The sequence below is a fragment of the Rhinopithecus roxellana genome, chromosome 1 (assembly GCF_007565055.1).
Source record: "Rhinopithecus roxellana isolate Shanxi Qingling chromosome 1, ASM756505v1, whole genome shotgun sequence".
Taxonomy (NCBI): domain Eukaryota; kingdom Metazoa; phylum Chordata; class Mammalia; order Primates; family Cercopithecidae; genus Rhinopithecus; species Rhinopithecus roxellana.
In genome coordinates, this window is record NC_044549.1 from 136,062,669 (window position 1) to 136,077,826 (window position 15,158).

General features: G+C 41.5%; 1 protein-coding gene across 1 annotated transcript; it reads right to left on the bottom strand.

The window, feature by feature from the left end:
* Nucleotides 1-925: 925 nt before the first annotated feature.
* Nucleotides 926-13,027, bottom strand: ZNF639 (zinc finger protein 639). The gene is made up of 6 exons (XM_010373929.2): nt 12,509-13,027; nt 8,395-8,465; nt 7,678-7,746; nt 6,290-6,400; nt 2,834-2,968; nt 926-2,688 (listed from the first exon to the last, which is right to left on the bottom strand). The coding sequence occupies exons 3-6, from the start codon at nt 7,733-7,735 to the stop codon at nt 1,535-1,537; spliced, it is 1,458 nt and encodes a 485-aa protein (XP_010372231.2). The 5' UTR covers nt 7,736-7,746; nt 8,395-8,465; nt 12,509-13,027; the 3' UTR covers nt 926-1,534.
* Between the last annotated feature and the right edge of the window lie 2,131 nt (nt 13,028-15,158).

Genomic DNA, 15,158 nt, shown 5'->3' on the forward strand with positions numbered 1-15,158 from the left:
ATGCAAAATTAGCCCAGCATGGTGGCTGGCGCCTGTAATCCCAGTTACTCGGGAAGCTGAGGCAGAAGAATCACTTGAACCCGGGAGGCGGAGGTTGCAATGAGCTGGGATTGCGCCACTGTACTCCAGCCTGGGTGACAAGAGTGAAATTTCATCTCAAAAAATTAAAAAAGAAAAAAAAGGGGGGGAAATTTGGGGACAGACTCGCACACAGGGAGAACACCATGTTAACATGAGGCTATCCATCTACAAGCCAAGGACAGACCTGAAACAGATCCTTCCCCTACAACCCTCAGAAGGAACCAACTCTGCCAGTAACTCCATTTTGAAAGTCTGGCCTCCACAACGGAGAGACCATAAATTTCTGCTACGCAACTCAGTTGGTAGTAATTTGTTATGGCAGCCATGGGAACTAATATTGATGCTAATTTATCATTTTATTGACAAACAAATATTGTTAAGCTATACATTTTCATGCCAGCAACCCATATCTCCCAGATCTTCCTAACTTTAAATACTTCAGTGGGTTTTCTGTCAATAAACAATTTGACGTCAGAGATTTGGGCAAGAGTCAGGCATAATGGCTCATGCCTATAATCCCAGTGATTTGGAAGGCCAAGGTGGGAGGATTGCTTGAGTCCAGGAGCTTGAGACTGGCCTGGGCAACATAGCGAGAGCTCATCTCTACAAGAAATTTAAAAATAGTGGGCATGTTGCCACATGCCTGTAGTCCTAGCTATGCAGGAGGCTGAAGTGGGAGGATTGCTTGAGCCTGGGAGACTACTGCCTGGGAGCTGTGATCAACCACTGCACTCCATCCTAGACAACAGAACAAGACCACCTCTAAGGAAAAAAATATTAAGTCTGTGCATGAATTTATGGTTCCTCAACAGGAAATGAAACATCAAGTTAGGAATGAGTTATGATAGTTATTTATTATTGTGTAAGCCCTTAATAGTTCCTCCCTCATCCCATCTTAAAATATTCAACAATAGACAGGGGCTCAAAAAAAATTTTTTTTAAAAAACAGACTGCCATGAAAACTAAATCTTTTCTTCCTGTGATAATAGTGGCTTCCTAGTGTTATTTCTTATTAATGAGAGTATCCGTGGACTTAATTGTATATTGCATTTTAGTTCTAGTCATGTAATAATTTAATGACTTCATACACAAAAAAACTAATATTGTCTTGAGTTTTAAAAAGAAAAAGTTACTAGCACCCATGGTTAAGGAAGGAAAACTGCAGCTCATTTCAATACATTTGTTTCTTTTCAATTCATGAAATCGAGCACATGCAAGAAACAGGATGACAGTCACCAAGAGTGGTTAAAACTACAAACTATCACGCAATTGAAAATACCACATTAAAGATATATTTATATACTTTGGAGCAATGCCAATAAAATTTTATAATTTACAAAAGTTACCTGTTAAAGGCAAATTTCATAAGTTGTGTTTACAATCATCCATTTAATCATCTCCAAAATAAGGCTGAATTTATTATTTTAAACTTTCTGTAAGTTAAAGAGAATAATCACGTTGTCTCATGGACTGGAAGGTGACTTACTAATTCCCTTTCGTTTCCAAACCTCATCAAGCAGTCACTACATTTATGAGGTAAGTCAGCTGAATGCTTGAAGTCTAGATGAATTTTAAGATCTTCAATTTGTCCTGTTGAATATTCACAATATTGACATAAATAAATCCCTTCAGATAAATGTGAATTTAAATGCTTGCAATATTCTAGCATACTTGAAAAGCCTTTCCCACAGTCATCACAAACATGAGGAAAAATTTTAGTATGTTCAATAGCAACATGCCTGTTAACATTTGTATGAAGTCTACTCCGAAAACCACATACTTGACATACAAAGAAATTTTTACATTTGTCAAAGGTAATTTTGCTTAAGAGGCTATACTGTCCATGTTCTCCATTGTTATACTTATCACTTAACTCTATTAATTTACATGCATGCTCATTTACCACATGGCTATGCAAGTCTTCTGGATCATTAGTTTCATGTTCACAGAACTGACACAAGTACTGTTCATCACAGCTGTGCTCCTGGAAATGTAGGTAGAGTTCACTGCTTGAGGAGAACTGTACATCACACTGTTCACACCAATAGAGGTGATCACTAAAATGGGTGTCTGCAATGTGCTGGCTGAGGTTCTCAAAAATTACTGTCTTATAATCACAGTATTTACAAATGTAGGGATCCTCTTCATGTAGTTTGGCATGTTCTATCAGAAGCATATTAGTAGAGAAACTTTCCTTGCATACTCGACACACATTTGAATCAGTACGTTTATGCTTCAGGATCATATGCTGCTTTAAGTCAGAAAAATATTTGCTGTTAAACTCACAAAGTTCACATTTATACAGGCCACTGCTATTAGCTCTCAGTAAAGGCCATTTCTGCTGGGCAGTCACATTCAAAGCTTGGCTCTTGTCAAGAATTTTACAAAGTTTAGCTGGTGGTTCTTCATCAGTTTGGTCTTGGAGACTCTCAGAGGAATTGTTTTCTGTCTCTATATCATAATCCTCAGAAATCGCATGCACTTCTACAGCAATTGGAACATCTTCAGCAGTGTGAACTTCTATAGGACTCTCCTCTTGGGTCTGCTGGTTGACTGATTCAGGTGAGTCACACTCTTCATCACAAATTTCAATATCAGCAGATTTTTCTGAAGAATAAAACAAACCTATTATATGACTATAACTAAGTAAAATCTGTGAACTACAACTGGGCAAAAAGAAATTTATTGCATGCATTTTTAAAAAAATTCACCAATACAAAATGTATCAATGCTATTAATTAGTTCCCCTAACCTGTAGAAAAGGCAGTGTGGTCTAGAATTCTAAGTACAGGACTGGGAACCAGGTAGTTCTGATTTCTGTTTCTGGCCTTGATTCCATCTGCAAATTTTGGCAAGTCATTTGATGTCTCGGTATCAGAATCATCATCTGTAAAAAGGAATTTGGAAGAATACTTATTATTCATATAATCAAAGCATTCATTATAGAACGAAGCATCAATTTTTAAATACAATTTTGAATTCCAACAGGAACTAAGACTTGGATTTAGTCACAAAAAGAAAATTATCTATATACCACAGACACAGAAAATCTGCTCAAACAAGCAAATGCTTTAGAAATGATGCCCCATTTGAACTAGATTACACTTTTTGAAGTTTCTTAGGATTTTAAGTTTAAATTACTGAGTTTGAATAAGTCTTTATATCCGCAGGTCAGCCCCAGTGTTTCAAAGGTAGCACGGGGGAACTGAAATACAGGTTAATAGTGAAAATTGGGCTTCAACATTTTGCGAGGGAGCAAGTTTTGCTCTGTCTGCCAAGGCTGGAGTACAGTGGCATGATTGTGGCTCACTCACTGAAGCCTCAAACTCCTGGGCTCAAGTGATCCTTCAGCCTCAGCCTCCTGAGTAGCTAGGACTATGGGCATGCACCACCAAGGCTGGGTAATTCTTGTTTTTTGAGATGGAGTCTTGCTATGTTGTCCAGCCTGGTCTTGAACTCCTGGCCTCAAGTGATCCTCTCACCTTGGCCTCCCAAAGACCTGGGATTATAGGCATGAGCCACCACACCCAGCCCATCCATCATGTTTTCTTAAAATAGACTTTATTTTTTAGAATAGTTTTAGAATTACAGAAAAATCTGAGGATAGTATGGAGAGGTCCCATGTATCCCAGTTTCCCCACTACTAACATCTAACATCAGTACGGCACATTTGTTAAAATTAATGACCAATACTGATATCTTATTAATAAAGTCATCTAGATGTCCTTAGTTTTTAACCTAATATCCCCTTTCTGTTCCAGGATACCACATTCCATTAAGGTGCCATGTCTCTCTAGGCTATTGTTGGCTGTGGCAGTTTCTCACTCCTTGAGGAGTACTAATCAGGTATTCTGTAGGATGCCTTGCCAATGGAATTTGTCGCTTTCTTTTTTTTTAAATGATTAGGCTGGAATTATGGGTTACTGGGAGATAGACCAGAGGTAAATTGCCACTTTCATCACTTCTTATTAAGGGTACATACTATCAATATGATTTATGGCTGTTGATGTTGATCTTGATCACCTGCCTAAGTATTTATCAGGTTTCAACACTGTAAAGTTGTCTTTTTTTTTTTTTTTTTTTTTTTTGAGACAGAGTTTTGCTCTTGTTGCCCGGGTTGGAGTGCAATGGCGTGATCTCAGGTCACCGCAACGTCCGCCTCCCAGGTTCAAGCAATTCTCCTGCCTCAGCCTCCCGAGCAGCTGGGATTACATGCATGCACCACCACACCCGGCTAATTTTGTATTTTTAGTAGAGACGGGGTTTCTCCATGTTGAGGCTGGTCTCGAACTCCTGACCTCAGGTGATCTGCCCACCTCAGCCTCCCAAAGTGCTGGGATTACAGGCATGAGCCACCGTGCCTGGCCTAAAGTTGTGCTTTTATTTTCCATACTTTACCCTTTGTAAGAAGTCACTATGTGCAGTCCATGTTAAGGAGTACAGACTTATATTCCATCTCCCAGAGGGAGGAGTAGCTACATAAATAATCTGGAGTTTATTGTTTCTTGGCCTTTTGGTTAAGATGAAGTCTAATAATTTGAAATTCTTCTGCACAGATTTGCCTCTTCTCCTCTATTTAATAATTTATAACAGCATGAATTCATGGATATTTTATACTCTGGGTTATAATTTTTTGTCCTCAAATAGTTTTCAGTTTTGGCTACTGGGAGCTCTTTAAGTTGACTTGTGCTCCTTTAGCATGCCCCTGTCAAGTGCGTGTGTTTGGGTTTTTTTAAGTACTTTTCCTATTTTCCAGCACTACAAAATGCTCCAGGTTCATCTTGTGTATTTCCTGCCCCAGACCTAGAATCAGCCATTTTTCCAAGGAGGCCTAGTTCTTTTCACTAAAGAATGGCATTAGAAACCAAGACCTGGGCACTCATGTGCTCATGCTCACTGCTTCTGGATGTCATTTCTTTTAGACCCTCTAACAGAGCAAAAAGTGTGTGTGTGTACAGTACCATACGTATATATACACACACACATATCTACAAGCATTCTGTATGTAGCCATCTGAATCTATAGTAAGCTAAACATGAATTCATACTGATGTCTCCAACTCTACATGATTTTTGTAATTTATATTTCTGTGCCTGTAACGGAACTCAAGGGAACTGGGACAATCTGGTTGCAGAAGAAGTTTAAGTGCAAGTTGTAAATTGTTATCGTTCACCAATGCTCTAGAACAGAGCCAACAGAAGATCCAAGATTGAAAAATACCAAATCACCCTCTGTTCTTTTCTTCCACACTATGTGGTATAGCTGAGTAGAACTGTGTCTAACACTATTCTTAATCTTTCAAGATAAATACTCCCAACTCTGAGTCACTCCTGGTTTGCCACCAATTCCTAACCAACTAAAGTGGATTTAGGACTGAGAGCCGTGGCTCAGCACTCTGTGAGGCCGACATGGGAGGATTGCTTGAGGCCAGGAGTTCAAGACCAGCCTGAGCAACACAGCAAGACCCCGTCTTTACAAAAAAATTTTAAAAATTAGCCAGGCATCATTGGGCATGCCTGTAGTCCCAGCTACTCAAAAGGCTGAGCGGGAGGAACGCTTTAGTTCAAGAGGTCAAGAATGCAGTGAGCCATAATCCATGGAGTGAGACATGTCTGCATGGGTGACAGAATGAAGACTGTCTCCCCGCAACCCCACTCCCTTCAAAAAAATGGACTTATGAGAGTACACTTTTTTATTTATATATCAGAAATAATGTTAAAAGTTAAAATTATAGCCAGGGCACGGTGGCTCACGCCTGTAATCCCAGCACTTTGGGAGTCCAAGGCTGGCAGTTCATGAGGTCAGGAATTTGAGACCAGCCTGACCAACATGGTGAAACCATCTCTACTAAAAATACAAAAATTAGCTGAGCGTGGTGGCGCACTCCTGTAACCCCAGCTACTCAGGAGGCTGAGGCAGGAGAATTGCTTGAACCCGGGAGGCAGAGGTTGCAGTGAGCTGAGATCACGCTGCTGCACTCCAGCCTGGGCAACAAAGTGAGACTCCATCTCAAAAAAAAAAAAAAAAAAAAGAAGAATTAAAATTACTTGCTTTCTTAAAAAAATACAACTTTGCTTTCTTACATTATAACAAATTTTAAAGACTTGTCTGTTTTGAAATCATCAATCCACATTTTATCCACATTTTCAAGGAATAAAAAATGTAAAAGCAGTTTAAAGAAACATATTTTCAAAAATATTAGATATACCTTTGTTGTCAAAATATTTTAAATCTGGCTGTCTCATAGAACAGACACTGTAACAATGATCAGAGAAAATTCCATTGAATCCATCTGCAATTCTGCTTATTCCAGAGGAATCTGAACATAAAACAAAATGAAAAATATTTCAAGCACAGTAAACATACACATTTAATGAGAAACTTCCCATTATCTAACATACACAGATGTTCTTAATGTTACAGTATCTGTAATGAAAATACTATATATTTTCAACTTTTAAAGCTTTTATATTTCAGATCTGATACTGACATTGGACTTTGAAAGAACCACAAATTACATACTTTAAAACGTAACAACTTTGAAATACACAAGGATACATTTGTTTTATACTCAGAATCACACAAAATAAAAATATATGATAAACACTGTATTAACTGCACAAAACAGTGAAATAAACACCAGGAAGGTGTGCCATGTCATGCAGAGAAAGGTTATTACATAGGGGAAATGCTGAAGACCACTTAGGGCTTCTGAATATAGTCATTTCAAGTCTTGTATAGGAAGGGCCAGTAAGCAGTATACTAGGATTAATTTCTTCAGAAATGAAGAATGTGTAGGCTGGGTAGACTAATAGGTAAGACTGAGATGGTCCCAAGTAAATGTATGCGAGGTGTATGAGAGACGGCCACAAACACCCCTTTTCTTATACTGCCAACACAGCAGAGCCAACCTCAATCAAAGGATCTAAAATTACACAGTCATCCAGCCTGGCCAGCATGGTGAAACCCCATCTCTACTTTAAAAATACAAAAAATTAGCTGGGTGTGGTGGTACACGCCTGTAATCCCAGCTACTTGGGAGGCTGAGGCAGGAGAATCACTTGAACCCAGGAGGCAGAGGTTGCAGTGAGCTGACAGCATGCCACTGCACTCCAGCCTGGGCTATAGAGTGAGACAATGTCTAAAAAAATTAAATAAATAAAATTACACATTCAGAATGAATGAAAGTTTACATTTCCAAAAGTAATAGAGAGGATAAAGTCTTTTTTCCCCAATAATGTAAAATATTTTCTACTAAGGTTGTCATTACTGTGTCTTAAGCACAGCTTAGGAATCAGACATGCAAATCCCAATTATGCTATATAAGTAAATAACCTTGGCTATCTAATTTTAAATATTTATAACCCATAGAGTTGTGAGGAATAAAATAATGTCTGTAAAGTTCTTATGTGTGCCTAGCACATGGCAGACAATAAGGAATATATATTCAGAGAATGTATTTAAACCGTTCTTTTACCTAAAAATTGACCCAGATACTTAAGTCTTATCTGATCACTCAGGAGAAAATGGATGAGAATATAATTTTGTGGGAATTAATCCATACCCAACTTCAAAATAAATTAATTACATGCTGACCTGAATAACGAGAAGGGTGTAGAGTCTTCCTTTTTCTTTTTTTAGGATACTCATTCATATCTTTTCAATCTAAAAAATGAAAAAAAAATTAACAAATATGTCACAAATAACAACTGTTAATGCCATTATAAAAATTCTAACTGAAGAATTTACTGGCAATAACAAATATGTGAGCCACTTGAAAATCTATGGTATAACAAAAATGTTAAACGATGCCTCTGTTTGTATTTCAGATTGCTTTCCAATCAGGTTACAAGGCAGAAACTGATTTCTGTTTTCTTTCTTACGGAGGTTAAAAAATTCTTTTTCAAATGTTGATATAAATTGTGAGAACTGGATAATTACAATAAATCAAATACTTAAGTCATTTTGTGTATATATAAAAAAAGAAACATTGTGCCTATGGCACCACATTAGGAGTTTTATAGGCACAATTCCTACCACTGGAAATATTTTCATGTAGTTTTCAAGCTAAAAGTGGAGACATTTCCTTTAAGAAAAAAATATCGTCACAAATATGTACCGGCCTCCTGGCTTCCAGAAAAAAGTACTCATCACATAGATCAGAATATAAATAATTTTCAAGAAAAAAATCATTTTCCTATTTATGAGGTCACATTCAATGTTCCACTGAGAACACAACAGGTGCAGTAACCATTGTCCAATTAAATTCTCATTAACTTATAAAATTAATTAGTTTCAATACAGTCTACTTACTTGGTGTAACTCTTACTAGTGGAGTGAGGAAAAATGAATTACAATAAGTTTCCGTAGATGGTAAAAAATGCCTGTAAGTAAAACATGAAAGAAGTTAGTAAGCAAAAAATATAGGTCATTTTTGGTACTGAATAATACAATGGCACCAGATCTTTAATCAACTGGAAAGTTATACAGAACTAATTAAGATATATTATTTTGAAAATAATGTACTACATACTAAAAACTGTATACATTGATAAATGTGATTATATGTAAATTTCCACATTTCTTTGAAATGATTCACATTCTACAGTTTTTTCTGAGACAGTCTCATGACTGACCTATAGTTAAATCTTTTGATACCCAAAAATACAAATCTGAATTAATTTATTCATCCATAAGGAAAGCAAGCATCATGAAAGCAAATCAAATTATAAACTTTTTTTTGTTTTTGAGATGGAGTTTTGCTCTTGTCACCCAGGCTGGAGTGCAATGGTTCGAGCTCAGCTCACTGCAACCTCAGCCTCCTGGGTTCAAGCGATTCTCCTGCCTCAGTCTCCCAAGTAGCTGGGATTACAGGCGCGTGGCACCACACGGGGCTAATTTTCGTATTTTTAGCAGAGACAGGGCTTCACCATGTTGGTCAGGCTGGTCTCAAACTCCTGACCTCAGGTGATCCGCCCACCTTGGCCTCCCAAAGTGCTGGGATTACAGGTGTGAGTCACCTTGCCTGGCCCAAATTATAAACTTTAAACTGTTACAGTCCTTATAGATTATTTAAGAAATAAAAGTGGCTAGGCACAGTGGCTCACACATATACTTCCAGCACTTTGGGAGGCCAAGGTGTGTGGATCACCCCAAGTCAAGAGATCGAGACCAACCTGGCCAACATGGTGAAATCCTGTCTCTGCTAAAAATACAAAAATCAGCGGGGTGTGATGGTGCACATCTGCAATCCTAGTTACTCAAGAGGCTAAGGCAGGAGAATCGCTTGAACCTGGGAGGTGGAGGGCTGCAGTGAGCTGACATCACGCCACTGCACTCCAGCCTGGGTAACAGAGCAAGACTCCCTCTCAGAAACAAAAAACCAAAACAAAACAAAAAAAGAAATTAAAGTAAAAGTGATAATAATTTACTGACCACCAATTATGTACCAGGCTGTGAACATACTTTATCTCATTTAATCCTATGTAATCGTATGAGATGCACATTTCACATCACCATCTCAAAATCATTTACTTCCTGCTATTGATGACGAAACTGAGGCACAGCAAAGTCAAAGCTAGATACTCAGTAAATGCTGGGGTTGGGATTTGAATAAAGGTTTACTCAATTTTATTTATCAATCTATTTATTTATTTGAAACAGAGTCTTGCTCTGTCACCCAGGCTGGAGTGCAGTGATGAGATCCTGGCTCACTGCAACCTCTGCCTCCCCAGCTCAAGCGATTCTCCTGCTTCAGCCTCCTGAGTGGCTGGGATTACAGGTGCCCGCCAGCACACCCAGCTAATTTTTGTATTTTTAGTGGAGACAGGGGTTCACCATGTTAGCCAGGCTGGTCTTGAACTCCTGACCTCAAGTGATCTGCCCACCTCGGCCTCCCAAAGTGCTGGGATTACAGGAATGAGCCACCGCGCCACCTATAATGCTCTTAACATCAAGGTGATACACATGACAAGTGTTCTAGTTGAGGTGCACATACTATTTTTGCTGCTTCGCTAAGTTCTGGGTACAGCAGCACTAAACTGATACAATACAGCAGGGAATGAGATAGTGCTTTTTCAGTTTATTAAGCATTTTCCTAACCCTTATTCTACTTCATCTTCAAAATGGTCCTGTGAGGTACATGGAGGTGTTACTAACAAACCCATTTACATTTTTACTGATATGGAAACAGCCTTAGTGAAAGTTAAGTCAACTAATAAGTGGGAGAACCAGAGATGAAATGCATGTACATCTTGCTTCCAGTTCTTAACTACTAGGTGGGAGAAGGGAAAGGGAATAGCCTAAAGAAACCGATAACCATGAAATGTACAGAAATGATACCAATATTTAAAATGCCTCACCTCGCCGGGCACGGTGGCTCACACCTGTAATCCCAGCACTTTGGGAGGCCGAGGCAGGCAGATCACCTGAGGTCGGGAGTTCAGGACTAGCCTGACCAACATGGAGAAACACCCTCTCAACTGAAAATACAAAATTAGCCGGGCATGGTGGCACATGCCTGTAATCCCAGCTACTTGGGAGACCCAGGCATGAGAATCGCTTGAACCCGGAAGGCGGAGGTTGTGGTGAGCCTAGATAACATCATTGTCCTCCAGCCTGGGCAACAAGAGCGAAAATCCGTCTCAAAAAAAAAACCCCAACCAACCAACCAACCAAACAAAAACCAAAATGCCTCACCTAACAATGTAAACAATTGTTCCTTGAGTAACCATCTCAATTCACTGCACTCAAAAATTTTAAAAAAGAGCTATTACTATCTTTATGTAATAAACTAAAATTTCAAGACTTATTAATACCTCTTTTGTACACTTCCAGGATTCATATAGCTTCACACTTCTCGTTCTAAATACTCTAAAAGTATCAGGGAGAACACTGAAAACTGTCAGAGGAACATGTTAAGTAGTCTCTTGTTATTTCAGAATGTATCTCAAGTTCTTTAGAACTTGAAGAACAAAAGTAAGAAAAGAAAACCAAGCGTGGTATTAAAATTAACGTTGCAAGCTGGCCTGGATTCATGCTGTTAGGTGAGAGGAGTAGGCACATGGATCAGGAAGGGTTTGACTCCTACTTAGGGCCGAACAATATCCAAATGTCCATCGGACTTCCTTTCAGCACGATGGTGAGATGCCTATTCAAGACCAAAAATGCTAACCATCCTTCATTTTAGCAAACATTTTTATGTGCCTTTTGTGTGCATAACAGCCTTGAAAAAACTTAGCTTTTTACTCAAGGACGGCAGAAACATTTGCTCACTAGTCTTCTTAGCAGGAAGATTCTGAATCACAAGCAACTTATCACACAGTTCCCCCCCACTCCCGAAATACAAACGACATATGTAACACGTGTCACTGCAGGAAAATCAGAAAAATGCTTTAAAAACTTTATATCACCTAGAAACCAACATCTTTCCACCTGTCATTTTTTTCAACCAACGTCTATGCACAAAATACAATACATACAACAGGTAGTCAGCAATTATCAAATAAACATTTTAAAAGGCTTTTCATGCAATGTGTAGTCTTTCTTCCTAATTGGTATAAGACGTCTTTACAGTAAATAACTCCATTTTTAACGAGTTTAAGAAGAGTTAAACTTTCTTTTTCGTTCTCATTAAAATAAGTATACGCTTTAAATTGTAAAGAATGGAAACAAAACATGTTGCAGGAAAGCCTGAACTAGAATCCACTACATGTCCAACGTGGAGGCAGTCTTTACTGCAATACCACACGGTCACTACATACTTGATTCGCTATTTTTCAGTCCGGCATAAATCTTTCTCTTTGGGGAAAAAAAAAAAGTATAAACTGCTTCAAATTACTCGTTTCCCTAGGGAATACTTAAAACCAAAAAAGGGTTTCTAGGCACTGTAACGAGTGGAGCGACTCTCGGCTGGAGGCTTTGGGCGCCAGCATCAGACGCCTGCTCTCGGCGGCTACAACTCTTTGCGCGAGCCCGGGGATTCGCTGCCGGAGGTCACGAAGCCGCCGGGCAGGGCCGCAGCGCCACCGAGGACCGAGGGGCGTACCGAGCCCGGACGCAGCCAGACAAATGCCAGTCGGAGGCGCACGGCAGGAGTCCCCGGGACTTAGCTGCCTCCACCCCGGCGCCACGCACCAGCCTCGCCCGGGCCCAGAAGTCGGCGCCGAGGAGACTCCCAAGCCCCGACCCCAAAGGTTCGGTAAAGACAACAGCAGTAGGGGGCCGAGGCGAGCCCGGCCAAGCCTTCCTGCGCAGGGGGTGGAACTGCCACGGGGATGGGGGAGGGGAACGCCATCCCGCCATATAACGAAGGCAGAGTTTCCGTGTAAAGGGAGCTCCAGCCTCTCCCGTTGGAAGATGCTCCCGCACGCCCGCGTCCCCTGGAGCAGTCCAGCGCCCGGCCCACCCGCTCCTCCCTCATACTCACCAGTCAGTCCCCCCGGGCCCGCCCGGCCGGCCCACGCGCAGCTCAGAAGCGGTGGCTGCCGAGGTGCCGGAGCGCGGGCGGAGGGGCCGGGCGGTCCTTCCCGCGGACGCACGGTGGCGGGCAGCGCTGCTCCGGCCCTAGCGCTCCCGGACGCTGTGTTGGGCCCACCCTTCTCCCCCTCCGCGCGCCCCACGCCCTGCGCGCCGGGTCCCCGGCGTAGGCTCAGCGGCCGCACTGCCTTGGCCGCCTCGCCGCGCCTGCGCCGCGCACCTCAGGGGCCCGCCGAGAGGGCGGGGAGGTGACGAGGTGAGGTGGGGGCAGGGAGCGGGCTGCGCCAACGCACCGCACACGCGGCCTGGGAGGGACCACCGACCCGCAGCCCGGGGGGACGCCCAGCGGCCCGCGCCCCCTGCCGGAGACCTTGCGCCGCCGCAGTCTCCTTCTGGGCGGGGAAGAGCCCCTCCCGAGCCCCGAGGGTGAGCCCACTCTCTAGGATTGCTCCACGCCAGGCGGCCAGCGAATTTACCCCCGCCCGCTTCCAGCGCCCCCTGGAGCCCTGGGGAAGTGGGAGAAACGTGGCGCGCAGCGGCAACTTTCCCCACGCTGCTCCTCAAGGGAAAGGACGCGAATGGTCTTGCCCAGGTTAGGCAAAGCAGATGGCATTTCAGACCCCAAAGTGTGCCAGCAGCCTGTTGGGGACAAAAAGGCCGAGGACCGCGTCACGGTTTCCTGAGGCCACACCAGAGAACCACCCTGGGCTGGGATGCTGCCCTCAGGGCAAGAGGGTGAAACCTGAAGACTGTGAGTCGGTGTTGGGTTTCACCCGATTCCTTGGCTCGAGAAATAGTGGAATGAATGAGGAGTTAAGGGGGACTGGACTCGACGATGTAAGTCCTTTCTCGACTTTGACTTGCTTTGAGCAGCTGTGGAAATGATTACGCAAGCATAAATAAATTTGTGAACACGGTTCCATAAATGATCTCTGTGCAAGTGTGGTGATATGTTTAATTCAATCCTTTTGATAATGAGTTGAGGTTTTTAGTCACATTTTACAAAATAGAAAAGTGAATGTGTGAGAAGCTAAAGACTGGGTCTTAATTCATTTTGGTAGCCTAAACCCCTGAGGTTCAAACGGTTAAGAGGTTGACTGAGAGCCACGTGGATTATCAGGTACCCAAGGTCACGCGGATAGTGAGGACTGCAATGATGTCTCTTTATTCATGTCCACTGCGTTTTCTGATAACCACATGCTAATCAATTGGAAAGTAATCGCTGGAAAGTAATCACAGACTTTAATCTGATCTCTTCACCATCGCCCAGGAGATAAAGCTATATTTGAAAGAGACACTGCTTGTTTGTTTGTGAGGCTCAGTTTTTATGACTTCCTAATTTTTATGTGCGTACTCAGCTCAAATAAGCTAATGTTCACGAATGCTAGTATGGTCCGAATTACAGTTCGAAGAAATGTAGAGACATTTTTAAATCCTAGAATAGTTAGTATCTAGCACAGAACCGGGAATCGGTGGAAACCTCAAGGGGGTGTCATGCCACCATCTTACCGTTTTGCTCACACATAGCCTTGTGTCCAACAAAATCTTTATATTTCAAAATGAAGTTTTACTCCAAAACATTTTGTTGTGAAAGTAAACGCACACTCTCCCCAGCATCCTGCGTATTGTTTGCACTTAGAGGAACATGATGTTGTTTAGATGTTGTTTAACATAGTCACAAATTGCAAGCAATTCAAGTTCTTCATTAGCTGGAGTGTTTTTTAGTTTCATTATTGGGTCCCTCTTTTCCTCCAGCTCCAAGGGAGGGTGATAGCTGGGATAAAACCCTGAAGTCTCAAGAGTACTAAACTGTAGAGTTTGTTCAATACTATTATAAATTTGATTCAGGGCTAATAAAACATCATTCTTCCAACTTTTTCACACATTTGTAGAATAGCCTAATTTCTCCTTCCTTCCGTCCTTCCTTCCTTCCCTCCCTCTTCTCTTCTCTCTTCTTTCTCTTTCTTTTCTTTTCTTTTCTTTTCTTTTCTTTTCTTTTCTTTCTTTCTTTCTTTCTTTCTTTCTTTCTTTCTTTCTTTCTTTCTTTCTTTCTTTCTTTCTTTCTTCTTCTTTCTTTCTTTCTTTCTTTCTTTTTCTTTCTTTCTTTTCTTTCTTTTTCTCTTTCTTTCTCTCTCTTTTTTTCTTTCTTTTTCTTTTTTCTTTTCTTTTCTTTTTTTGACAGGGTCTCACTCTGTCGCCCAGGCTGCAGTACAGCGATGAGATATCGGCTCACTGCAACCTCCACCTCCCAAGTTCAAGCGATTCTCATGCCCCAGCCTTGAGATTAGCTGGGATTACAGGCGCGCGCCACCACGCCCGGCTAATTTTTGTATTTTTAGTGGCAATAAGATTTCCCCATATTGGCCAAGCTGGTCTTTAGCTTCTGGTTTCAAGTGATCCGCCCGCCTTGGCCTCCCAAAGTGCTGGGATTACAGGCGCGAGTCACCACGCCCGGCCACTTAATTTCTTCCTGATTAGAAAAGAGTTACATTTTTAGTACATAATGGAGACAACAGAAAAGTACAAAGAGCAAAAGTAAATTTACCATAATCTCACAACCGTGAGCTCATCAATGGTAACATTTTGCTTTATATCTTTCC